Here is a 27,411-nt window from a genome sequence, read left to right as displayed (position 1 = left end):
AGGTGCGTCAGGGTGGGCACCCTGTGCAACCCAATATACCTTGCAGAAAGAGTGTTAACCATGGTAAGTCTACCATAGCACTACTTTTCTGCAGCAGGGTACATTGGTTTCCACAGGGAAACATCGGGGATGTCCTAAAGCAGTTCCTCAAGGGAGAGGATGCGCCTTAGCGGATATGAGAATCCGGCGTCCAAAGGAAGCATCCTGGGAGGCGAAAGGCATAGAACCTAAGAAACATATTTACGGAGCACAATGTAGCCGCATTGTACAATTGTTCTGCAGACGCGCCACGGTGGGCAGCCCAAGGAGGTCCAACAGACCGAGTAGAATGGGCTTTAATAGCAGCAGGAGCTGGGAGACCAGCCTGCGCATAAGCTTGTGCAATCACCTTTCTAATCCATCTGGACAGGGTTTGCTTATTCGCAGGCCAGCCATGTTTGTGGAAACCAAACAGGACAAAAAGGGAATCTGACCTCCTGATAGAGGCAGTCCTCTCCACATAAATACGGAGAGCCCTTACCACATCCAAAGAATGGTCTTTGGGAGACAAGTCCGAAGAAATAAAGGCCGGAAGCTAGCCACCTTAGGTAAATAACCCGGTCGAGTTCGTAGAACTGCCCGGTCACGGTGAAATATCAAAAAAGCTGGTCGACAGGACAAGGCACTCAAGTCCGACCCCTGTCTTGCAGAGGCAATAGCCAGCAAGAACAGGACCTTGGCCGTGAGCCATTTAAGGTACACCGACTCAAGAGGTTCAAATGGAAACTCTTGAAGGGCATTTAGTACAGCAGTCAGATCCCATGGAGCCACAGGAGGGACATAGGGAGGCTGAATCAGAAGGACACCCTGAGTGAAGGTATGAACGTCAGCTTTAAACGCAATCTTTCTCTGAAACCATACTGCCAAGGATATGTGAACCTTGAGGGAGGAGAGACAAAGACCTAAATCAAGGCCTTGTTGCAGAAAATCCAGAATTCTGGAAGTTCTAAACCTAGAGACATCATAATTCTTATCAGCACACCAGGTGAAGTAAGAATTCCAAACCTTGTAATAAATCCGGGCAGAGGCCGGTTTGCAGGCTTTCAACATAGTTTGGATAACCGCCTCAGAAAAATCTTTGTCCCTCAGGAGTGATGCTTCAAGAGCCACGCCATCAAAGCCAGTTTGGCCAGGTCTGGGTAGACACAGGGGCCCTGTACGAAGAGGTCTGGCCGCTGAGGAAGTAGAAGGGGATGCCCTGTCAACAGACCCTGCAGGTCTGAGAACTAATGCCATCTGGGCCACGCTGGAGCACTAGAAGAAGCACTCCTCCTTCTTGCTTGAACTTCTGTAAGACCCTGGGCAGGAGTGACACTGCAGGGAACACATAGAGCAGCCGAAAGTTCAATGGAATTGCTAGTGCATCCATGAATGCTGCTTGAGGATCCCTGGTCCGAGATCCGAAGAAAGGAACCTTGTAATTGTGTCGAGACGCCATCAGGTCTACATCTGGTAGGCCACACCTGTCCACTTGGAGTTGAAAGACTTCTGGATGAAGACTCCACTCTCCGGCGTGCACGTCCGGTCGGTGGAGGAAGTCCGCTTCCCAGTTTAGGATGCCCGGAATGAACACTGCCGATATTGCTGGCAGATGGCGTTCCGCCCAACGAAGGATTTTTCCATCATTGCCATGCAGCTTCGAGTGCCACCTTGATGATTTATGTACGCCACTGTGGTAGCATTGTCTGACCGCATTTGAACAGATCTGTTCTGTACCAGAGGCAGGGCGAGAGATAGCGCATTGAACACCGCCTTCATCTCCAGAATGTTTATTGAGAGGAGTGATTCCTCCTTGGTCCACCGACCCTGAAAGAGTGTTGCCCCAACACCGCACCCCATCCCCTCAGACTGACGTCCGTTATCAGTAGAACCCAGTCGGGGATCCAGAAGGAAGGGACAGCCCCCACTTAATTGCTGGTCCTGTAACCACCAGGACATTGACAGACGAACCTCCGGGAATGAAATTGAGTGTACTCTACCATGTTGAATGCCAACACAATCAGGCCAAGTACTTGCATCGCCGAGTGTATCGACACTCTGGGGCGACAAGGAAGCATCTTATCCTGTCCTGAAGCTTCAAGACTTTTCTGGAGACAGAAAAAGCCGCTTACTTTGTGTGTCCAAGAGTGCCGCCAGGTGCACCATGCTCTGAGCTGGGACCAGCGAGGACTTCTTCCAATTGAAAGTCACCATCAGTTGCAAATGACTATGGAGGACCTTGTGGGAATTTGCCAGAATCAGCAGGTCGTCCAGATATGGCAGGATTCTGACTCCCTGGCAATGGAGATGGGCCATCATCACGGCCATGACCTTGATGAAGATCCGAGGATCCATAGCCAATCCAAATGGGAGAGCCTGGAATTGACAGTGGAGATTGCCAATAGCAAACCGCAGAAACTGCTGACGCGACATGGCAATAGGTATATGCAGGTATGCATCCTGTATATCCTGGGATACCATATAGTCTCCGGGTTCCGGGTTCCATAGCCAGTACAATTGAGCGCATTGATTCCATACGGAACCTGGACACTCTAAAAAGGTTGAGTATAGGCCGGAAAGACCCATTGGGTTTCGTGACCAGAAACAGGGTCGAGTAATAACCTCTACCTCGCTAAAACTGAGATACTGGCACAACCACTCCTGTACTCAGGAGAGAACTGACAACTGTTAGAAAAGCTTGCGCCTTTAACGGATCCGAAGGAAGAACCCAGGTGCAAAGCTGGCAAGGGTGACGTCTCTTGAAGAGACTGCATACCTGTGAGAGACAACTTATCACACATATGCATCTGAAGTGGTCTTTAACCAAACTTGCTGAACTGTAGAAGTCGGCCTCCCACCCTGGGGTCCCCCAGGGGGAAGCCCGCCTCATCGTGCAGCAGGCTTGTCTTGCTTAGAAGCAGGCTGATGGGCTGCCCAGGATTATTTTGCCTTGGGATTGGTAGTTTTGGGAGCACAAGACTGTCTCGGGTATGCCTGACCTTTTGCTTTCAGTTGAGGCTGAAAGGAATGAAAGGTGGTACCTTTTGCCTTCTGTGCAGAAGGATTAGTATTTGGGAGAAAGGCAGCCTTAGCAGTCGCTAATTCAGACACAATTTTATTTAGGTTTTTCCCAAACAAAATGTCCCCAGTGAAGGGGAGTACCTCCAAGGTCTTTTTGGAGTCTAGGTCCACCTTCCATGACCTCAACCACAGAAAATGGTGAGCCAGGATAGACGCAGTCGATGCCATGGCTGCCAACACACCCGCCTCAGAGGACGCCTCCTGAATGTAACAGGCGGTGGTGGTAATGTAAGACATGTATTGTTTGACAGTCAGAAATATCCTCGGGCATCTCCTCCTCCAATGCCTGAACCCACATTTCAATACCTTTTGCAGCCAAAGAAGCAGCAATAGAGGGCCTATGCACAGCTCCTGTAAGGGAGCAAATAGATTTCAGGCATCCCTCCACATGCTTATCTGTCGGTTCCTTCAGTGAAGTGACAGTGGTGACAGGCAAAGTGGACGACACCACTAGGCGGGTGATGTGAGATTCCACTAGTGGTGAATTTTCCCACTTGTTACATAACTCTGCAGGGAGAGGATAGCGAGCCAAGGCTCGTTTAGACAGAGGGAATTTCTTCACTGGAGAAGACCAGGGCTTCCGCCTGATGTCCACTAAATGGTCACAATGGGGGTAATACATTTTTAACCACCTTCTGCTGTTTAAACATATCCGTTTTTTACACTGAGGAAGCTGCCGAGGAAATGAAGGCGGGGAAACGCGTCTGTACGTCTCCCAAACAAACGGGACACAGCTTCAGATTATATATTCGCTGGCCAGCGTATTGCAGACCCCAAAGCCAAAGAGAGGGGATGGAGTGATAAAAGTGAGTGCATACTGACTCCAGATAAGGCTGCCGGGAGGAGCTCCAGCCGGGAGGACCACCATCAACTCCGTGAATATAACAGAGGCCATTGCAAGGTCCATATTGACATCTATGGTAACTAACCTGTTATGAGTTATCTGGACGTTGTCCACTAATACTGCATGGATATGCATAGACATTTTCCACTAATCTAATGAGAGTTATAAGCAGAGCTACTAATGCCATTACAGAGCTAAGAGACGTTGAGTCTAACTACTAACCCAATTGCTAACAGCTTTCAAGTGCATGTTACTAATTATTCCAGGTGGTACAAAGTATCACTGAAGAGTACGCGAAGGAGACTTTGTTGCATATCAGTCCTGCAGTGCAATTGATTTATGATTGCTATTTGTGATTTATATAGACATAGTTTTTAGAACATGTATTACATGTATAGTTTATATGTGTGAAAGGTGTTGGCCAGTATCCAATATTTTATATGTGATATAAAAAAAAATATTTAAATAAAATCTACAACAGATTTATTAGCACTCTCCCATTGTTTTTCATTTTTTGTTTTTATTAAAAGGGGTTTATACCAATTACCCCAGGGAAAGCAGCTGTCTATCTGTTCAATAGCGGCGCCAGGAGATTTTGTGTATATTTCTGGCTTTTTTACAAGGGAGACCTTGCCCTGCAGTCCCGGAGACCAGCCGCAGCTATGCTCAGAAGATAGCACCCAGCATCTCAGTCAGGGAGTGAGGGAGAGCAGCTCCAGGGCGGGAAATCTGCGAGGAGATGACGCCAGGGGCCAGGGTAGGGGCTACAGGTCAAACGCCACCTCCCCTATGCTGGACTTCCACCCCGGGTACTGTGAGCCTTATTAAATGGGGTGTTAGTATACCTGACCTGTACTCAGACATCCCAGAGGTCTAGTGGGGTCCCTGCTAGGTGACAGTGTGCACATCAGCGCCGCGACCATTCTCCCTAGGTCACGAACGGAACGCGATTTATTGGCGGGTCCCGTCTGGGGGACCCTCTTACCTCCTCCCCGTAGCAGCCATGCGAACCAGGAGAGCAGTCTGTGACTGTGTGCCTAAGCCGGACGTCACCGCCGCAAGTACCCAGGAACTGAGCCGCGGGAGTATGCAATGCTGCTTGGGAGGTGATGGAGCTGCAGCACTGAAGTGTTACCCTGACATACAGCGCTGACAGCCCAGAGAAGAAATCTTCTTAGAAAACCTTTATCAGGGCTGCCCAGTGCAGCCCTACTGTTAGGTGACCTGCAGCTGCAGGCACCAAGTCAAAAACTAAGCTCAGTGCCTGTAGGCGGGGTTAGAGAAGAGGCCCCAATGCATCCTGGGACAGCCTAAAGCTTTAGCCTGTTGGTGCCTCTGGATCAAGATCCACTCTACCCCCCGATGTTTCCTTGTGGAAACAAATGTACCCTGCTGCAAAAACATAATTTTCCTTCTTTTCACTGGAACTGCATTTCTCTGCGAACATCATGGTTATGTAGTAATATTTTTATGGATTGAATATAGTTAATTTTAGTTACATGAATTAATCACAAGTACAGTGCATCATATCCCAAAAGTTTCAGCTGTTGTTGTTCTTGGAATAATTACATACGGTACTAGACCAGCTGGCTGTCAGTGCGATAAAACCTAAACATTACCCCGATATCCTCCCACCTTTGTTAGTTCTTGATCAGTGATGTAAATATTATTATACTAAGCTACCCTGATTGTTATCAACTCCACCTCAACACATTTACTAACGATCAGCTGACTTATACCCCTTTTACACCGCCAGCATATAACACGGGTTATTGCACATGAACGTGCATAACCTATGTTGCTGCTCGGTGTAAAAGGGGCGAGTTGGAATAATCCGGGTCGAGTGACCCGGTATTCCAACTCAGGTAGTTTGCTGGGTTGAACACGTGTTCAACCCGGCAATCTGTGCAGTGTACTGTAAACGTTTACAGTGAATGTACGGGCGGCGCTTGGAGACCATGTTATCTCCCAGTGCTGCCCCCCCTGCGTCACAGGCAATGTCACCAACCCGGCAATATGCCGCCTGGTGATTGCGGTGGGAAAGGGGGATGACGCGGGTCGCAGCCAGGTAGTACCTGTATCAGGCTCCCGGCTGCGACCCGCGATATTGGTGTAAAAACGGTATACAGTAAGTTGCTCAAATGGCCCGCTAAGGTAAACTAATCAAACCATGGAGGGGATATGTCAAGGAGTGGAGAAGTGGACAGGTTTAGAAGGTGTCCATAGCATATACTTACCGACTGAGGTCGGCTCAGCAGGTGGCGGGGCAGGGTAGTGACGAGCAGAGGGGGCGGAATGGGGGCAGGGCGGAAGTGGGGTGGGGGGGTGGCTAATGTATAGCCACTATCCCCCGCTGTGTAATGATGCTATTGCCGGCATTATACTGTAGGGGTCATTGCTATGATGACGCGATTCAACAAGAATCGCGTCATCGACTGCTCAGACCGCCCACTTTACTCACTAAGTGGGCGGCCGGGCGGGGGGGCCACTGAAATCGTGAGACTTGCCTGCTCTTCCGGGGGGCTGGGAGGAAGGGTGTCATCCGATCTTCGGGAGCCTCCCGGCCATTCCGGGAGGGTATGCAAGTATGCCATAGCAGCTAATCAGCTTCTAGCTATTATTTTATGGGATGTACTTGATAAAAGCTAGCTAGAAGCTGAGTCTCCTCCCTCTTGTGGAGGTTTAATACATTCCCCCTTATAACCTGAGCTATTACCCCAGCCCTTCCTTGGACATTTAAAACCCTGGTTCATGTATTCCCAGTAAGCATTTTTGCCATGGCTGTCTGGATCAATATGCAGTATGTGACACATACAGTTGGGGTAGAATTATTATTTTAAAGCTTCTAAAGAGTGATGTTGCCTATAGCGACTAATCAGATTTTAGCCGCCATTCTCTTGCATTTTAGAAAATGATCGGTTGCTATAGCCAACACCTCCACTTGCCTGTTTTATAAGGCGCCACAAGTGTTTTCCAGCACCGTATATACACCACACATTAGAACAATACAGGGGATACAGAACTTAACATCACAGAAAACTAAAACAGAGCACAGGTAACAATTACCACCACAGTTCTCAGTACACACTGCAGCTGAGATGTAAGGAAGCAAAGGAGTAATCAGGGTACTACTGGGGGCGGGCAGCCATAGGAAGAGATGAACAGTCACAAGCAAGAGGAAATACAGGTATAGACAGTCACTGAGTAGGAGAGAGCTGTAATTGAAGTGCAAGAGAAGAGGGCTGTGAGAACAGGAGGGAAGAGGGCCCTGCTCTAAGGAGCTTACAATCTATCACTTAACCTCACTTATGGAACTCTTGTAACATAGTAACATAGTTTCTATTTGTGGTCTCCTACACTATTATTTTTACGACTAATTTTATCTGTTGTGAAAGTCAGCTGTTATGTATATTCCTTTTTTTTCCCTAGTGCGTGATCAACCCACCATAACCCTGTATACCCTTATCCATTAGGAATTTATCTAGCCCATTTTTTAAAGTATTGACTGAGTCTGCCATAACTACTCTCCAAGGAAGGGAATTCCAAACACGCATTGTCCTTACAGTGAAGAAACCTTTTCGCCTCTGTGTGCGAAATCTCCTCTCCTCTAACCCAAACGGATGTCCACGTGTCCTCTGTGTCGATCTTATCAAAAACAGATCCTTCGCAAGCTCTGCGTATTGTCCCCTTATATATTTGTAAATGTTGATCATGTCTCCTCTTAGTCGCCTCTTTTCCAGAGTAAACATGCCTAGCCTAGCAAGCCTTTCCTCGTATTTCAGAGTCTCCAACCCCTTAATCAGTTTGGTCGCCCGTCTCTGAACCTTTTCTAGTTCCAGGAGATTTTTTTCGTAGTATGGTGTCCAAAATTGTGCACAGTATTCAAGATGTGGCCTCACTAGGGATTTATATAATGGGAGTATAACATTCTCATCCCTTGCGTCAATTCCACGCTTTATGCATGCTAATACCTTGTTAGCCTTCTTTGCTGCAATCCTACTTTGGGTACTGCTGCTATGTTGGTTATCTATGTGAATACCTAAGTCTTTTTCCAATATAGAATCCACTAATTTTACCCCATTTAGTATGTAGGTGGTATAGTTTTCCTTGCTACCAAAGTGCATTACCTTACATTTGTCTCTAGATTGATTGTCCAATCATGAGATTCGTCCCACCAAGTTTCAGTAATGTCTATAATATCATACTGTTTGCTTACAGCAAGGACTTCTAGTTCCCCCTTTTTTCCTGCAAGGCGTCTAGCGTTTACATATATACAATTAAGCTAAGTATTCCCCCTGGTGCTAGGGACTTCATTTCCTATATGCAGTATTGATGACCCATAATCGTCGTTAGTTAATGTTTTTGCAATACCCTTGGTAATACCCTCAATACCCCATGCCAGCTGCTCTTTCCCTCCCCCCTTCTCCACCCCCATTTAGTTCACTACCTTCATCCTTACTATTCTCACTGCGTGACCCGTTTCTTCCAGTAGATTGCAAGATTGTGAGCAAGGCTCTTTTATCTCCGTTCTTGCTTTATTACTATGTTTGTCTCCAACTGTAAAGTGCTGCTGAGTATGCTGGCTCAGTAATGCACTGTAATGATACTTACATCAGCATTGTTGATACTGTTTGCTCTTCTTCCTTACTGCTAATACTGAGTAAGTCACCTCCAATTGCTCGGCAAAAATCCCTGGCTTCATACCATGACTTTTTCTCATCGGCTTCTTCTTTATAGTAATGCTGGAGAAATATACAAATAACATGTAATATGTGCAGTGGTGGAAGTGGACTGTTATATGATGGCATGCCTTACTGCTACTTCTCCTAATGCTTTTATAGCAAAACTACATTCCAAATTTCCAATCACTTCCATTTTCCATACCACCACTTCTAAATTTCCACTTTGACAACTGAATATGTAAATACAGCTCTAATACAGTTCTAACCTACTGTATGTTAATGGATATACTTTTATACGTCTACTTGCACCCATGAGTTAATAGCGATGGGTCATTCTCAGATAAGATACATTACATTTGTAAAATAGAAGTAAAGACTGTACTTCCTTGTAGAAAAGAACCATAAACCCTTCTACACTTTCACAAATCAGCCGTCTATTCAGGACATTTTAACAGAGGAGGGGGTCTGTTTTCACCCATCTTCTGCATGGCGCAGTAGCATACCTCCCAACTTTGTCCCGTCGGCAAGAGGGACACATGCGCGGCGAAGCCGCGCGCGCTCCCGAAAAGGGGGCGTAACCTGTGGAAAAGGGGGCGAGGCTTCGCGGAGGACCCACGATCGCGAGCCACTCCCCCGTTTTCGTCACTGAGGGGGCATGCCCAGCGCTCTGTGAGCCGCTGGCATGCCCCCTCTCCCTCTGACTCCACTGAATAGACGCTGTGCGCATGCGCAAAGCGTCTATTCACCGCTGCTCTGCTAAGCAGGGCAGCGAGAGACGGAGCCTCCCAACTGCCCCCCCTACCGCGGGACACTGCGGCCCGCGGGTGGGACAGCGGGACAGTCCCCAAAAAACGGGACTGTCCCGCGAAAATCGGGACAGTTGGGAGGTATGCAGTAGTCTCCGTCACTGTGACGGAGTCTACTGCGCATGCACAGGTCTCCGGAAACATAGTGCCCGCCATGTTCTAGAGACCAATTTGACTACTGCGTATGAGCAGCGGCCATTTTGGCTGTGATTTTCACAGCAACTGTAGCAACCTATACTGGACTCCGGAAAGATAAGTATTAAAGTATGGGTGCAATGTGTGCAGTGTGGGCCCCCCCTGGATCCAGGGACTTGTGTACACCGCACACATTGCACCCATTATAGAAATGAAAATGTGTCTGTCCCATTCATCATACTGAAAAGTAGATTTTTTTTGTGCATCATTGATAGCAAAGAATAGGGAATAAGAATAGTGCTCAGAACCTGTATGCATTACAAATGTAAAGAGATTGGCTTGCAGTCAGAGCTGGCATAATGCGGCAGGCATGGCCAGCAGTTAAGGAGGGCTCCAGGCTGGGGGGACGACTTTCCCATTCTGCCAGCAATTGACTGTGAAGTATCTTTGATCTGATCCCCTCAGATGCCGTGCTCCGTCCCAGCCTCTCTTGTCCTGTGGAGGCATGTGTGTACCTGATAGACTGGCAATGTGGGGGCACATTTGTATCTGGCACTGTGGGGGCATATGTGTATTTTGCACTGTGGGGGCATATGTCGCACTGTGGGGGGCATATTTCTATCTGGCACTTTGGGGGCATATTTCTATATGGCACTGTGGGGGCATGTGTGTACCTGGCACTGTGGGGGCATGTGTGTACCTGGCACTGTGGGGGCACATTTGTATCTGGCACTGTGGGGGCACATTTGTATCTGGCACTATAGGGGCATATTTGTATCTGGCACTGTGGGGGCATATTTGTATCTGGCACTATAGGGGCATATGTGTATCTGCAACTGTGGGGGCACATTTGTATCTGGCACTGTGAGGGCATATTTGTATCTGGCACTATAGGAGCATATGTGTATCTGGCACTGTGGGGGCACATTTGTATCTGGCACTATAGGGGCATATGTGTATCTGCAACTGTGGGGGCACATTTGTATCTGGCACTGTCGGGGCATATTTGTATCTGGCACTATAGGGGCATATGTGTATCTGGCACTGTGGGGGCACATTTGTATCTGGCACTATAGGGGCATATGTGTATCTGGCACTGTGGGGGCACATTTGTATCTGGCACTGTGGGGGCACATTTGTATCTGGCACTGTGGGGGCACATTTGTATCTGGCACTATAGGGTCATATGTGTATCTGGCACTGTGGGGGCATATTTGTATCTGGCACTGTGGGGGCATATTTGTATCTGGCACTGTGGGGGCATATTTATATCTGGCACTGTGGGGGCATATTTATATCTGGCACTGTGGGGGCATAAGTGTATCTGCAACTGTGGGGGCACATTTGTATCTGGCACTGTCGGGCATATTTGTATCTGGCACTATAGGGGCATATGTGTATCTGGCACTGTGGGGGCACATTTGTATCTGGCACTATAGGGGCATATGTGTATCTGGCACTGTGGGGGCACATTTGTATCTGGCACTGTGGGGGCACATTTGTATCTGGCACTGTGGGGGCACATTTGTATCTGGCACTATAGGGTCATATGTGTATCTGGCACTGTGGGGGCATATTTGTATCTGGCACTGTGGGGGCATATTTGTATCTGGCACTGTGGGGGCATATTTGTATCTGGCACTGTGGGGGCATATTTATATCTGGCACTGTGGGGGCATATTTATATCTGGCACTGTGGGGGCATATCTGGCACTGTGGGGGCATATGTGTATCTATTTGTAGCTGAATATGAGCAATAACAATCTAAGCTAAAAAATTGGTAGTGGGGGGTGAGGAAGAAGGGGGAGGTGGCCATTTTTGTATTAGCCTAGGGCGGTTGGTACCCTTAAGCAGGCCCTGTCCGTGCGCCAATCAGTAACTAAGGTTTCGTGTGTGTCAGGGGGCGGGAGCTATGCTCCATGTCCAGGCACCTTGTAATTAAAAGAAAAGCCATTAGGTCATGCTGTGCCACTGAGGGAGGTAAATGGTCTGGCTCTCCTTCATGAATGGCAAAAGTATCCAACATCAGCCACAAGCCACAGATGAATATGAATCATCGATGGTTGATGGCCATCAATATTGGTTTATATTCATCAATGCTTAATGGACATACCTAGAGTGGGATGGTTGGGCAATACGTTTTTTCAATACTTTGGGTATCAATAGAACGGATTTGAGGATGGGTGCAAATTTTACAGTTTGGGAGGGGGCTGAACACCCTAGCACCAGCCTGCACATGACCAGAAGGTATCCACTACATTTCTGATCACGTGCATCTCAACTGAAACTACGGCTTTGTGTAACGCATGTGTCATATGAGTTTTAGTACATCCACAGTAACAAAATATGTCCACACTGTAAAGTAAAAATCTCAGGCAGTTTATGAACTTCGAGGTCCTAATGTGTAACTTAAGTAGAATATTACTGTTATTTTAACTTTAATTTTCTAAAAACATTCACGAAAATATATGGACCCTTTTTAATTCACAGTACATATACAGACAATTCGATTGCATCTAATGGCCACAAAGTGATAACCGTATGCCAGCACTTTGCAACCACAATTTTCTCTGTGCAGTAAAATATGGGGATACTGTATTCTGCCAAAATGGGGCATGGCCAATGAAAATGGGGGCGTGATACACATATGAGGGGTCAGAAACACATATGACCCCAATAGTGCCAGATACACATATGCCCCACAGTGCCAGATATGCTTCCAGTGCCAGATACACATATGCCCCCACAGTGCCAGATACATGTCTCCACAGTGCCAGATACACATATGCTCCCAGCAGTGCAAGATATGCGCCAACAGTGCCAGATATACCCCACAATGAAAGATGCACATATGCCTCATAGTGCCAGATATGCCCCACAGTGCCAGATACACATATGCCCCACACTGCCAGATACACATATGCCCCACAGTGCCAGATGCACATATGCCCCACAGTGCAAATCCACCACTCCCTGCTGCCCACCACTGCTGAGTGAGGAGAGGAGAGCGCAGCACCTCTCCTGCCTCTAAATACTCAGTGAACTTGAAGTCTGGTCTCCGTGGGTTGGCGGCGGCATGAATCTCAAATGAGGCGCCGGTTCGTTAGCCAATCACAGCTCGCAGACTAACAGTCAATCAGGAGCCGCGGCTGCTGGTCTAAGCTCTGATTGGCTAACGATCCGGCGCCTCATTTGAGATTCATGCCACCAGAGACCAGACTGTATTGAGCATTGAGGGGCAGGAGAGGCGTTGCGCTCTCCTTCCCTCACACAAGCAAGGCTGCAAGCATGGCGGTCGAGCCGGTGGTACTGTGTACCGGCTGTCAATTTCTTACCGGTACACAGTACCGCCCCGTGCCGCCATACTTGCAGCACTGCAGATAGTATAGAAACAATGTGAATCACTCTCATAAAGAAAAAATGTTAGATACTGTAAACGTACTCTTGTTTTACTGATCTTGACCACTAGGGGTCGTTTACTACTGTGCAGAATTTACTTTCCTCCACTGCCGCTATCTATGGTGAAATTTATGTTTGCGCAACTTGAATTAATGGGACTAGTACACGGTCATTTACCTTAGCGCCAATTAATGCTCAATCCAATAGTAAAAGTGGTTGCGTGGTAATTTTCTATGATGTTAGACACATTAAATAAAATCGGACAAATCGCATTTCCCATTATAAGTATTGGAAATGCAATCTGGTTACAAAATAATTTAAAAAAAAAGGTAATTAAAGGGTTTGTAGCAGTTCCCTGAAAAGCTACTCCAAACCATTTAATTCTATTTTTTTTTAATAACTTATAAAGAGTAAGCTGTGTGGGGATCCGGCAGTGTGATCCCCAGGTATTGAGGTGAGTATGATCAGGGTTGGGGGAGGGCTGCGACGGGGAGGGGGGTGACGGCGGCGGTGTTAGTGGCAGCAATGTTGGTGCCATCACATGCGCAGCACATATGTGAAAAATACCCTGATTTGGCTGCGGAGAGGCATCACAGGGACAGAGCTTTCTCGCAAGCTCTGTTTTTGCATTCAATAGTTGATACATATATGGTGCAATGTATTGCACTCAATTATTGCATTACGTATTGGGCCGATATTATCACAGCACAAAAATAAAATCGGCCCCTAAGTGTGAGGTAAAAGAAAAAGGAAATCAACCCGTACATCGAAAAATATACGTTATGGTAACAACTTGATAACGGTATTTCTCCTAAGTCCACAGGTTCCACGGGATACATCGGGATATGGTGGAGCGACAGTGGATTTACACTAAGCGGTCAAAGCTTTTTGGCCTCCCAGCAAGCAACGGACCCGTCCATATATCCCGCCTCAGGCAAATCAGTTGTTTTCCAAAGCTCAAGGCAGGAGCATCATGTAAAGCGCTAATCAGGCGAGAAGAACACACATGCACACCCTTCCGTACAAGAGGGAAGAGGTTAGTGAGTAAAAAGGATCCTCAAATCAGGAGCATCATGTAGAGCCCTAATCACGTGAGAAGAACACATATGCACACCCTTCCGTACAAAAGGGAAGAGGTAAGTGAGTAAAAAGGATCCTCAAATCAGGTGCGTCAGGGTGGGATCCCTGTGGAACCTGTGGATTTAGGAGAAATACTGTTATCAACGGTAAGTTCTTACCATAACGTATATTTCTCCTGCAGGGTCCACAAGGTATCCACAGGATACATTGGGATGTCCCAAAGCAATTTAGTGGTGGGAACGCTCCTGATTGAACAGGAGAATACTTCGCCCGAATTCAGCATCCTGAGAGGCAAAGATATCAACAGCATAATGTCTAATGAATGTGTTAATAGAAGACCATGTGGCTGCCTTACATATCTGTTCTGCTGAAGCACCACGCTGTGCTGCCCATGATGGACCTACCTTATGAGTGGAGTGAGCAGAGACATTATCCGGAATAGGGAGATCAGCTTGAGAATATGCTTCTGAAATCGTCATCCAAAGCCATCTTGCCATTGTCTGCTGATCAGCAGGCCATCCTCTCTTATGAAATCCGTAGAGAACAAAGAGAGAATCTGTCTTTCTTCTAGCACTGGTACGATCTATTGTACGTAGATCATTAAAGCATGGACTACATCCAACGATGCATCTCCCATAGACCCTTGAAAAGCCGGGACTACAATTTCTTTGTTAAGGTGGAATTTAGATACCACTTTACAAAGATACGCAGATTTAGATCTGAGAACTGCTCTATCGGGATAAAAAATCAGAAATGGAGAATGACATAGCAATGCCCCTAAATCTGAAACTCTTCTAGCTGAAGCCATAGCCAGTAGAAAGAGAACTTTAGCTGTCAACCAGTTAAGATACACTCTTTTAAGTGGTCAAATCAGGCAACTTGAAGGGCCTTTAGAACTAAACTTAAGTCCCAAGGCACTGTAGGAGGAATAAAAGGAGGTTGTGTTTGCAGTATTTCCTGGAAAAAAGTGTGCACATTCTGTAGGTTGGCAATCTTCTTTTGGAACCATACAGTCAGTGCTGACACTTGCACTCTCAAGGAAGCCACCCTTAAACCTTTATCCATTCCTGCGTGAAGTAAAGCTAGGATTCTGGAAACTCGGAAAGACCTGGGGTCAAATTTCCGTTCACTGCACCATTGAATATGGGTTTGCCATATTCGGTGATAAATGTGAGCTGAGGAAGGTTTCCTTGAGCATTGCTTGAATAACCTGTTGTGAAAATCCTTTTGACTCCAGGATAGAGGTTTCAAGAGCCACGTTGTCAAAAACAGATGATCCAGATGTCTGTGATGACAAGGTTCCTGAATCATTAGATCTGGACGTTGAGGGCGTAGGATTGGAGCATCCATCGACATCCTCTGCAGATCTGTGTACCAATGTCTTCTGGACCAAGCTGGAGTTATTAGTATCATGGCACTTTTTCCTTGTTTTACCTTTTTCACCACCGTGGGTAACAGGGCGATGGGAGGAAACACATAGGCCAGATGAAAGTCCCATCTCACCGACAGGGAATCCACAAAGATCGCTTTTGGATCCTTTGTTCTTGATCCATATGCGGAAACCTTGTATTTCTGACGGGATGCTATGAGATCTATCTCTGGCAACCCCCATCTGTTGACCAGGGTCTGGAAGACTTCTGGGTGTAGAGTCCATTCATTTGCATGAATGGTGTGCCGACTGAGAAAATACGTTCCCTGGAACGAACACTGCGGACTAGGCTGTAAGATGAAGTTCTGCCCACTTTAACGTGTGACTTACCTCTTTCATCGCTTTCTGGCTGCGAGTTACTCCGATGGTTGAAGTACACTACTGCCGTTGCATTGTCCGAGCGGATTTGGACTGGTTTCTCTTGAAGAATGTCCTTGGCTTGACTCAACGGCAACTTTCTTCTTTGGTTCACTGCTGGAAGCAATATCTTCCTGACACCGCTCCCCAGCCCCGAAGGCTGGCATCCATTGTCAGAATTTCCCAATCTGATATCCAAAAGGGTCTCCCTTTGTCCAGATGGGATGTCTGTAGCCACCAGGCTAATGACCTCCTTACTTTGTGAGTAAGAAGCATAGTTTGAGTTTTTATTGTCTGATGAAAACCATTCCATTTTTTTTTTTGAATAGAGTATTTTTATTCAACAAGGATAAAATCGTTACAGACATTTCAGTGTACACTGGGAACTTCAATTATTATTACACAATATGTTCATGCCCATATCCTTCTCAAACAATATATATAATGCGTGATGAAGCTGGTAGTCGCAGGACCGTATATTGTCATTCCGCATATACCAGGTTCTCTGAAGTCTGCAGTCAAGTGTCAAACACATACTAACATTTCTTGTTTTCTCCCCGAAATACTACAATAACCCCCCCCCCCCAACTATAAGGCCTGATAAAGCCTACAAACCATAAACCGAGCAAATCAAAACAACTCCATCTAGCCTAGATTCATACAGTTGTGCGAAGTGAGGTGCCCTATAGTGTGTAATACGGGAGAGGAGCCTGGCTCGTCCCCACGGGACCCAGGCAGCCGGGCTGTCGTAGAAGGCGTGTGGCATGTCAATTAATGAATTCTTTAAATTCTAAATTCTAAGGGCAGGGGAAGAATATGTAGAATTAATCCAAATAGGACCATATCTTCTCATGTTTAGGAAGGGCATTATTTTTCATATAGATATACCGATCCTTCAGTACTGTGTCATTCACCAGGGCCTTTAAAGCAGACATCGTAGGGGAATGTGGGGCCATCCATGTCTGCGCAATACACACCTTGGCGAGGGCGCAGATACGGCGAGCATACAAATCCTCTCACCTAGACCCAGATTCAGGTCCCCCCATTCCCAGAATGCAAAATCCCGGAGTCAACATTCCTCTCAGTATCTCCGTACGTTCCAGAATCGACCCGACCCCAGCCCAAAACGCCTGTAAGGATGGACACTCCCACACCAGGTGCCAGAACGATCCGCCAGCGGCTCCACATTTAGGACAGGCGGCTGCGCCACCAGCCCCAAATCTGGCCAACCTATTCGGTGTCATATATGATCTATGTAATATAAAGAGTTGGATTTGTTGGAACCGTAGTGATTTAGTGATTTGGTGACCTGGCTCGAGTTCCCCAGCGCCACCTCCCAGTCCTCAACATCTATGGGGCCCAGATCACGCTCCCAGCGCTCCCGAAGGTTCGAGAGCGGGTCCGCATAAATTATTATTATAAGGTACGAGTAAGTGAAGGAGATCACCTTAACTCGACCCAATGCGCATAGAAACGCATTTATGGGGAAAGGGAGGAGCGCAGGGGGAGAATCCCCGAACTGTGATTGTAGAGCGTGCCTGAGCTGTAAAAATCTGTAGAAGTAAAAGTTTGGGAGACCAAACTCCTCCTTTAGTTGTTGAAAGGACTTCATTGTACCATTGTTGTACAACTGAAATATGGAAGTTACTGAATACGGGGCCCAAACCTCCCCCCCTTCCTCAAGAGACCCCAGTTCAGGGAGTGATGCTGAGTGCCAAAGGGGAGTATCCGGATCCATACTATCGTACCTGAGCATTCGTATCAAAGCCTGCCAGATCTTCATGGCCTGAAAAACAATAGGAGGGGACAGCCGAGAAGCGCTCCCCCCCACCAGAATCTGCGCCGGAGAGAGGTCCGGGTAGTAACATCGGAGAAACGCCCAGCCTCATCTCCTCCCCGCAACCAGATACTGATGTGTGCCAGCTGGGCCGCAAAGTAATATAGTTGGAAGTGAGGTAAGGCCAAGCCGCCACCAACTTTTTGTCTAGTGAGGGTATTTAACTTTATTCTAGGTCTTTTATTGGCCCATATCAGAGATGAAAACCATTCCATTTTGAATGGAACTGAGCATACTCTACCATGTCGAATGTAGACACCATCAATCCCGTCACACGCATTGCTGCGTGAATGGATACCTTCGACTGTGTATAAGCTCCTGTATCCTTAACTCAAGTTTGGCTATTTTGTTCAGAGGTAAAATTACTCTCTAAAGGCTCGAATCCAATACAGCCCCCCCAAGTGAGTCATCTGCTGTGACGGAAACAGAGATGATTTCGCCCAATTTTTGAGCCAACCGTGCTTCTGCAGACACTCTATTGTCTGTTGCAGATGACACAGAAGTAATTCCTGAGAATGTGCCAGGATTAAAAGATCGTCGAGGTATGGAAAAATTTTGGTAAATACTCTGGGGGCTGTGACCAATCCAAATGGTAGAGCCTGAAACTAAAAATGATGTTGGAGGATAGCGAACCTGAGATCGCAATGATGGGATAGGGCTATAGGAACATGTAGGTAAGCATCCTGGATATCCAGGGACACCATAAAATCCCCTGGCTCCATGGCCAAAATGATTGAACGTAAAGTCTCCATATGAAAACGAGGTACCCAAATGTACTTGTTTAGCATTTTCAGATTGAGTATGGGCCGAAACAACCCATTTGGCTTCTGGACTAAAAACAGGTTGGAGTAGAAACCCTGTCCTCTTTGTGCAGGAGGAACTGGAATAATTACTCCTGACTGAAGCAATTTCTGAACTGCCTCTTGCAAAGCCCTAGCCTTCGTCTCTACCAAAGATGGGCTGGTACAAAAAAACCTTTGAGGAGGGTTTTTCCTGAAAGCAAACACATAATCGTGAGATACCGCTTCTTGCACCCAGGCATCTGTCGTAGACTGCTGCCAGATTTGTGCAAAATGAAGAAGTCGGACTCCCACCCTGGGGTCCCCCAGGTGGAGGCCCGCACCATCAGGCTGATGGCTTATCTTCTTCTTTTTAAAGCTGGTCCTCTGGTAGCCCAATGCCTTTTAGTCTAACCAGACCTGTTGTATTGGGACTGTTTGCCATCACCTTTTCCTTTAGCTTTTCTTTGAGACCGAAAAGGCTGAAAAGCTATGTTTTTAGGCTTAAATTTGTTAGTGGAAGGATACTTTATTTTCTTGGAGTCTGCTTCTGATTCCAAAATACTGGTTAACTCTTTACCAAACAGAATATCTTTAGTAAAGGGTAAAGACTCCAAAACCTTCTTGGATTCTGAATTAGCTTTCCATGTGCGTAGCCAAACTATTCTGCGAGCGGCTACTGTTGAGGCTGATGCTTGAGAGGCAATTGTACCCATATCCAAGGCTGCTTCTTCCAAGAATATTGCAGCCTGTTTGATATGTGCCACATGGGATTTTTGCTCTCTAGACATCATTAAAATTTCCCCTTCCAATGCATCTGCCCCGGCCGCCACTGATTTAGCCATCCAAGCTGAAGCCATGGCTGGTCTTATGATTGCCCCAGACAGGGAAAAATGTTTTTTAGAAAACCATCTAGTCTCCTATCCGTGACATCATTTAATGATGTTGATGGCAGAGGTAATGAAGATTTTCGCACCAATCGAATAACATGCATATCTACTTTAGGGGCTATCTCTTTAAACAGTCCCCATCCGGAAGAGGATAACTGGAATTCCATTTCCTAGGAATTCTAAATTTATTACTGGGCGCAGCCCAAGCCTCTTTCATAATTTCTGCCAGCTATTCCGACCTGGAAACTCAGTCTTAACTGTTTTGGGACATTTAAATACAGGTGCCTTGGATTTTAACACAGGCTCTGCTGATTCCTCTAAGGATAGAATGGCTTTCATTGCATTAATCAACTCAGCTGAGACTTAGCTGAGACCTTCTTCCTCATCTTTGTATGCAGAACTAGAATGTAATGAGTCTTCCTCCTCTGATGAATCCTCATCTGAAACATATGTAGACTGTCAAGAAGTTGTTTCATGTCTATGTGATTTACTTACCACTGGCTTTTCAGCCTGGTTCTGTTGAGAGGCTGCTGCTTCCCCTGCTGGAAATGATAAACCGCAGGTGGAATGCAGCACATAAGGGTTAATAGTGTAACCTATCCCTGGTACAGAAGTTGGAATTATCCGCTCAGCTATACTGGATAATGACTGTGCAAACATAGCCCATGGGGGATCAACTTGTACCTGCATCAGCCTTGAATTTTTCAAGAGACCTTGGTGAAAGCTAAAACAAACAATTTGCACACAACCCATCCTGAACCAGATCCTGAGAGGTTAACCCAGCTTTGCATTACAAACATGATATGAGTGTTGGTGCTACTGTGAGTGTATTTTCCTCACCCTTTGCGTTCTTAGACATGATAAATAATCAGACACTTTCACAGTGTACTACACAATTTGTGACTGTAATCACTTTAAGGCTTGTTAAAGTGACCTACAATCCGACCCTACCCTGCTTAGAACCAGCATTGAGGATCAGAATAGACAGAGAAAACTGACAGAAATATAGCAAAGCCAGCAATCACACTAGCAGTCAGTCACAGGTTATACATTAGTATAATAAGCAATATGAGCACATAATCAACTACAAATACATTTCAAGTATGTAGGAGAAACATATTACTACATTACTTTCTAAAAGTTGTTAACCATATTCAGATGCATAGCAAAAGAACCCACAGTAATATTATCAGACTCATATGCAGTATGCACCTATCCAACTATTCGTACTCAAAGGTAGTTAGAGACTTAGTGCTGTTTAACCCATACTCAGTAGAGTGGGATACAGGGAGACTTACCCCTCTTCCAGGACCGATCAATACGTTTGTGAATGCTAAGTGGATTCAGACGCTATTAGTGTACACCACCGCTCCGTGAACCTATAGTGAACACATACGCCCAAGTGAACACTGGCGCACCAGTCACACAGCCACCTATGCTGCAACTGGGTCCCCTTTAGTACACAGCGTCTCGGACGGAAGCTGGAAAACAGTTCATGGCAGGAGACTCGGAGGAAACTGGTCATGAACCGGGGGAGGGGCGACCAGGGGAGCATCTGGCTCCCCACTGCTGACATCAACCCTAGGGGTCGCGGCCTCATACTACCCTGGAGCTTATGATTCCTAAGGCCTTGCGCTGGTGCACTCTCGGTGGCAGCCGTGTCAGCAACTGTTTGGTAGTCTCCATCCCAAAACAGTGCGGCTGTGTCCGTGTTCCTCCTCTAAGTGGAACCGATGCCTTATCTCTCCCCCCCCCCCCCCCCCGTGCTCTGGCCAGGGAGGGAGTTGTTGGAGCATCTCTTTCTAAGGTACGTATAAGACGCTGTTTTGAAAGATCACTCAGAAAAAATAGTGACTATAAAAATAAATTAAAAAAGCTTATGGCTGCTAAAAACCAGCAGCACTCTGACCATGGTCCGGCTCCTGCCGCACCAAACAAAAAACTGATTTGCCTGAGCCAGGAGGCGGGATATATAGACGGGCCTGTTGCATGATGGGAGGCCGAAAAGCTTTGAGCGTTTGGTGCAAATCCACTGTCGCTCCACCATATCCCAATGTATCCTGTAGATACCCTGTGGACCCTGCAGGAAAAAGTGCAAACTAACATTGGATAACAGTATAGAAGTTTATAAGTGGCCAAAAGCAAAGTAATTGGGAGCCTGCCATGTTCTACTGCACATGCATGGCAGCCATTTTGGTGGTGATTTTGTCTGTAGCTGCAGCGCCCCACATGGGACTCTGGAAAGTTAAGTAACATAGAGGTGCAGTGTGTGCTGTGTGGGCCCGTGTGCACTGCACACATTGCACCCATTATAGTAACACCAATGAATGAGCTGCATGAGGTGAAAAGAGAGCAAACAGTAAGCCACATACAGCTTCCTCATTTTCCCCAAACTTTTGTGAACCACACAGAACATAAATTTAACTTGTATTTAGACATACCTCCCAGGCTTTTCCTGCCAGGAAGAGTGATATTTGCGTGTACCCAGAATTATGGGACGTGGCCTTGCTGGAATTACCGTACCAGTGATCCACGCAGTGGTGTCACAAGGAGGGTAAAGCCTGCACCCGGTTGTCACCCTCGGAGGGAGGATAAGCTGAAGGCTGCATAAGCCTGAGGCCATATAAGCGATCAACTTTTTGTGATTGGTTGTTTAAATGACTAAGCAGTTGCTAGGCAGATCAGTTTTCCCGGTTGGTTTTTTCCTATTGGATTAGAGGGTTGTGCATCAAGATGAAGAGGAGGGTCTTAGGTTAGTATATAGGTGGTGGCCATTTTGCTAGACTTCCTCTTGCCATTCAGTTTATGCCCAGGAAGGATAAGTATATTATTGCTTATTCAACTTGTTATAAATTGGTTAATTTTAATTTGCCTTCACTGGGCATTATATAATACTGGTTGCCCCCTCTCTGTGCGGTGCATTTGTTTTGCTTTTACCAACGTCTCCCTCCCTCCGCTATGCCTCGTCCCAGACGATCAGCCCCCCCCCCGTCGCCTCGCGGATGCGGGGAGCGCCTTCCGCTCCCGCTCCCCGAGCATTGCACCTCAGAGAGGCCTTTCCCCTGCTGCAGACAGGCGGCGGGGGCAAGCAGTTACAGCCCGCTCCCCTGCCGCACGGGGACGGGCGGCCAGCGGCCGCTCGTCACGTGGTGCCGGGGCGCTCGCAGCGGGACAGGCCTCTCCTCGCCCTCCTGCTCCAGGCGCCTTCAGTCCTCCTCCTCCGGCGGCCAGCGGGCGCTCGGCACATGGCGCAGGTACGCGCGGCCCGGCGGGGCCGCGCGCCCCGGCACCCCCCGCGGGTCAGCCATCGCCTCACCCTCCTTCTATCAGTGCCTCCGGCCCTCCTCCTCCATCCCCGCGGACGGCTCTCGGCGGCGTCCTGGGGGCACAAGCGGTGCTGGACGGCCGCGGCAGAGCTGCGGGGGGCGAGGGGGGGGTCAATGATCAGCGGGGGAATATGAGCCCAGGACAGCGGGTAGTGGCTCCCGCTGTCCTCGGGACAACACAGGGCCCCAGCCTACCCCCCTCCAGCGAGGGGACTAGCACACCCCAGGATGTTTTAACTAATGTGGGGCCGTTTGGGCCTAGTGTGGCTGGGGTGGGGGACGTGTCAGCGGCTGCCGCCACACCCGCCCCGGCGGCAGTCACATGGCAGGGTTTCCCCCCGGCCTCGGGGGCCTGCTCGAGCGCCCCCTGGTCGTCAGCCGCCCCGCCGCCATTAACGGCGCCCCCGTTTGCAGGGTTTCAAACCCCTCCCCACGCCCTTCCCGGTCCTTTTCAGTTCGGGTCCACGCAGGCTTCCGTCTCGGCGGCTTATATGACGCCCGGCGGGGCGCTTTCGGTAGCAGCGCAGCAAGGCTTCACGGGGAGCCAGTCCTTCCCCGGGGGTTTTGCTTGGCCTCCGGCTTCGGCATTCCCCTTAGCCGCCAGCATGCCTTCCATGGGCTTCATGACGGTGTCCGGCACACAATTTTCCCCGCACGGGTCCGGCGCGGGCGCCGGCGTGCAGTCCACGTGGTCGGTCGGTGGCCCCCGAGTCGCGGTGCCCTTTCCGGCCTTTGCGGGCCTGCAGTCAGGTCAGGCACCGGGCGGTGGGTATCAGGTGGCACAGGGTTGGCCCCCTCTCCCGGCGCCCCCTCAGTTCCTTCCGGCGTCATCCGGATGGGCGGGGGCAAGCGCCTGCCCGCCGCATACGGCGTGGCGGCCGTCTTACCCCGCGAGTTTTGGTGCAGTGAGCGGGTCGGCCTTTACGCAGTCGGTCGGGTACACCTCGGTGGGGGCCCCCTCCCTGCAGCTGCCGGGCGGCCGTCCGCCGCGGAGCGGCGGGGCGGGCCCTCCGCCTCCGCAATGTCAGCCACTGGTTAATGATGTTTTGGTTCCCCCTGTGCCTGTTGTCCCCTCTGTTTCCCCCTCACAGGTCCCGCCTAATTCAGGGGCTACGCCCGTCAGGAGGCGAAGGTCGCGGACGACCGCGACTGCGAACGTGGAGTTGCGGCCATCAGCGGAGGCGGATGCAGCGGGCGACGCGGTTCCGGGTCCTTCGAACTCCGGTGAGCTAAACATTCCTTTACACGTTTCAACTTGTAGTTCCTCATCTTCTAGCAGCGTATCATCCGGCTCTCCGCGGCGCCCGCGTAAATTAGCTAGACTCATCGCGCGGCGAATGGCTAAGGAGGCGCATAGGGTGGCCGCTCCTGCGCAGGTGGTCCCCTCTGACCCCCCCCGTTACGGGGAGATGGTACATTGCGCCAACACGGCAGTTACAAGGGGGGTTCGCAAGCGCATGCAGGAAAAAAAAATCCGTAAGGGGAAGTATGTAGACATATTCACCCTTACGGAGGAAATGCGGCAAGGTTTTGACGCAGCCAAGAAGTCGGGCGGTATTGGGGAAAGTGCGTTCCGCAATTTTCACCAGTGGCTACGGGGGTTTTTGGTGTTCACGGCTTGCTACACGGAATCTCGGCCCTCGGAGTATGCCAACTTAGTTAAATATTTGTTTCTGGTACACGATATGTACTTGAAATCCAAGGGTTCCGCCTGGCGTGATTACGACGAGAAGTTTTGTCGCAATCAGGATGGCAACCCCATCCTCCCCGCGGGTTTTAAGGATGTGGAGGTGTGGTTGGAGGTCACACAGCAGTTCAAACCCACCCTGGATGTCACGGCCAAGAAGCCCGGGGCGGCCGGGGCGGCGGGTTCCCGATTGACGGGGAAAGGCAAATGCTTTGCCTACAACGACGGCAAATGCGCCAAAGGAACGGGTTGTCGTTTTCGCCACTCATGCAGGTTGTGCGGAGCAGGTCACCCGGCCAAGGAATGCACCGCGGCGACAGGCAGTAAGCCTGCCGTTTCCACCGAGGCCGGTGGAATTGGCAAGTAAGGCCTTCTCCCCGATTATAGTTCCCGAGTTGCAGCGCTGGCTTACCTTGTACCCCGATGAGTCGGCGGCATCGTTTCTCTTGGAGGGCTTTCAGCACGGTTTTCGTTTGCCGATTTCGGATTCGGTGTATGTGGTTGCGCGCCAGAATTTGAGATCGGCTCGCGAATTCCCGCAGGAAGTCCGGCGGAAGGTTGACGGGGAGATCGGGCTGGGGCGCATGGCTGGGCCCTACGCCCTTTCCCCTCTGCCCTCCTTGTGCATTTCCCCAGTAGGGGTAGTGCCCAAGAAGGCCATAGGCAAGTTTCGTTTGATACAGCACTTGTCGCACCCGCCGGGGTTGTCGGTCAACGACGCTATCCCGGAGGCCCAGTGCAGGGTACGATATCAGTCTTTTGACGACGCGCTGCGCTTGGTGAGGGATTGTGGTCCGGGGAGTCTGTTGGCGAAATTGGACGTGGAGTCGGCCTTTCGTCTACTCCCGCTACACCCAGATTCCCTGCGGTTCCTGGGTTTCAAAATAGGGGGCGAATTCTACGTTGATCGGTGTCTCCCCATGGGTTGCTCTGTCTCCTGCGCCTACTTTGAGTGCTTTAGCACATTTTTACACTGGTGCGTCCAGACCGCCTCCGGACAACTGGGGGTGGCTCACTACCTGGATGACTTTCTCTTTGTTGGGCCCGGGGACAGTTCGGTCTGTGGGGACATTCTCTCGGTGGCCAGGTCGTTATTCTGCGCTTTAGGGGTGCCGGTTGCTCAAGATAAGTGCGAGGGCCCTTGCACTTGTCTTAGCTATTTAGGTATCGAAATTGACACGGTAGGGGGGTGCTGTCGCTTGCCCGAGGATAAGGTGCGGAAGCTATTGGGTTTAATTACAGACTGTTTAGGAAAACGCAGGGTTCGGCTTAAGCAGGTGCAGTCCTTGCTCGGTTCTCTCAATTTTGCGTGTCGGATTATCCCCATGGGTAGGATTTTCTGTCGCAAACTCGAGCGGGCCACGGCGGGGACGGTACGGCAGAATCACTCCGTGTACCTTTCCCGCGAGATCAGAGATGATTTGCGGATTTGGGTCTCTTTCCTGGTGTCCTTCAACAGGGAGGTGTTGTGGCCCGCTCCTTGTTGTTCCAGTAAGCAGCTGCAATTGTTCACGGATGCTTCAGGCAGTCGAGGGTTTGGCGCGTTCTTCGCTGGCGAATGGTGCGCTGCGGCTTGGCCGGCATCTTGGGTAACGCGCGGGTTTACCAAGAACCTTCTGTTGCTGGAATTGTTCCCGATCTTAGTGGCGCTTGAGTTATGGGCCGGACGGTTTGCAAATAGGGACATCTTGTTTCTTTGCGACAACTTGGGGGTAGTGCATGCGATTAATAATCAGCGTTCCTCCTCACCGCAGGCACTGAGACTGCTAAGGCATTTAGTGTTGGTTTGTTTGCAGCGCAATATTAATTTTAGGGCTCGCCACGTTCCTGGAGTTGACAATGGAATTGCGGATGCATTGTCCCGGTTCCAATTTGACAAGTTCAGGACGTTGGTTCCGGGAGCGGAGGCAGAGGGGTTACAATGCCCACCTTCTGTCTGGCAGATGGTCGAATCGGTTTAACGGCTTTAGCCAGGTGTGCTCTGGCTCCCTCCACGCTACGAGCGTATGATGCTGCATGGCGGGATTGGTCAGCCTTTCAGAGTAGGTACGGGGTAGCAGGTGAGTCCTCGGCCGACGCCCTGTTGACCTTTGTTTGGGAGCATTACCAAAACGGTAGGTCAAAAGCGGCCATGGCTACTGCCCTTGCGGGCATCGCCTTTCACTCGCGGCTCCACGGGACGACGGACCCCACGGGGTCGTTTGTCCTTTCCAGAGCGCTGAAAGGTTGGGCTAGGTTGCACCCGGCGCCTGCGGATTCACGTAGGCCTATAACGTTGCAGCTGCTAGCAGAATTGCTGCGTGTGCTACCTCAGATTGCGTCCTCGGAGTTTGAGGTGGCATTGTTTAGTAGCGCGTATGCCCTGGCCTTTTTCGGGGCTTTTCGGGTGAGCGAATTAGTGGCTAGCAGTAAGGCGTCCCGGGAATCGGGTCTGCTCTACGAGAATGTGCGCTTGCAGGAGGGCCTGTTGCTCTGTAGGATTGTGCGATCCAAGACAGATCAAACAGGTCGGGGTCGCTGGTTGTCCTTGGAGGCTCAGGAAGGAATGGGCGTTTGCCCGCTGCGGTTGACGCAAGAGTATGTGCGGTTAAGACCTCCGGGGGGCAACCAGTTGCTGGTGCACGCGCAGTCGGACCCTCTGACAAAGTTTCAGTTCTCATCTGTGTTCAAGAAATGTTTGACGGCACTGGGCTTGCAGGAGGCGGACTTCGGTACTCATTCCTTTCGGATTGGGGGGGCTACCCATGCGGCGGCCGCTGGTTCATCACCGGCGGCTATTCGGGAGTTGGGTCGCTGGAAGTCGGCCTCCTATAAGTCCTATGTCCGTATAGATAAGTTATAAGTGCGCCTGTTGCGCTAACCCAAAAACGTGTTTACTCGTCGGTTCTTGAACGCTTACCGTTCAGGAATCGAGGGTGTGAAGTGAATTTTTAAAATTTTTCCTCCGAGGGGGCCTAATATCAATTGGCTGTTCTATCAAGGTCCACGGGAGGTTTTTTGAGTTTTCTCCTTCACTTGGGTTTAATTTGGTTACGTTGTGTTTAAGTTACAGATTATGTGC

The 27,411-nt window shown here is 49.1% G+C and overlaps 1 protein-coding gene across 1 annotated transcript in view; it reads right to left on the bottom strand.

The window, feature by feature from the left end:
* Nucleotides 1-27,411, bottom strand: part of LOC134927292 (macrophage mannose receptor 1-like) — a 340,668-nt gene that overhangs the window by 155,593 nt on the left and 157,664 nt on the right. Inside the window, exon 13 of the mRNA XM_063921538.1 lies at nt 8,555-8,685. Coding sequence (XP_063777608.1) covers nt 8,555-8,685 — 131 coding nt within the window. The remainder of the gene's footprint in view (nt 1-8,554; nt 8,686-27,411) is intronic.

Source organism: Pseudophryne corroboree, chromosome 5 (genome assembly GCF_028390025.1).
Source record: "Pseudophryne corroboree isolate aPseCor3 chromosome 5, aPseCor3.hap2, whole genome shotgun sequence".
NCBI classification, from domain to species: Eukaryota; Metazoa; Chordata; class Amphibia; order Anura; family Myobatrachidae; genus Pseudophryne; species Pseudophryne corroboree.
The sequence above is the reverse complement of the archived record's forward strand: the minus strand, read 5'-3'. Positions and strand labels throughout refer to the sequence as shown.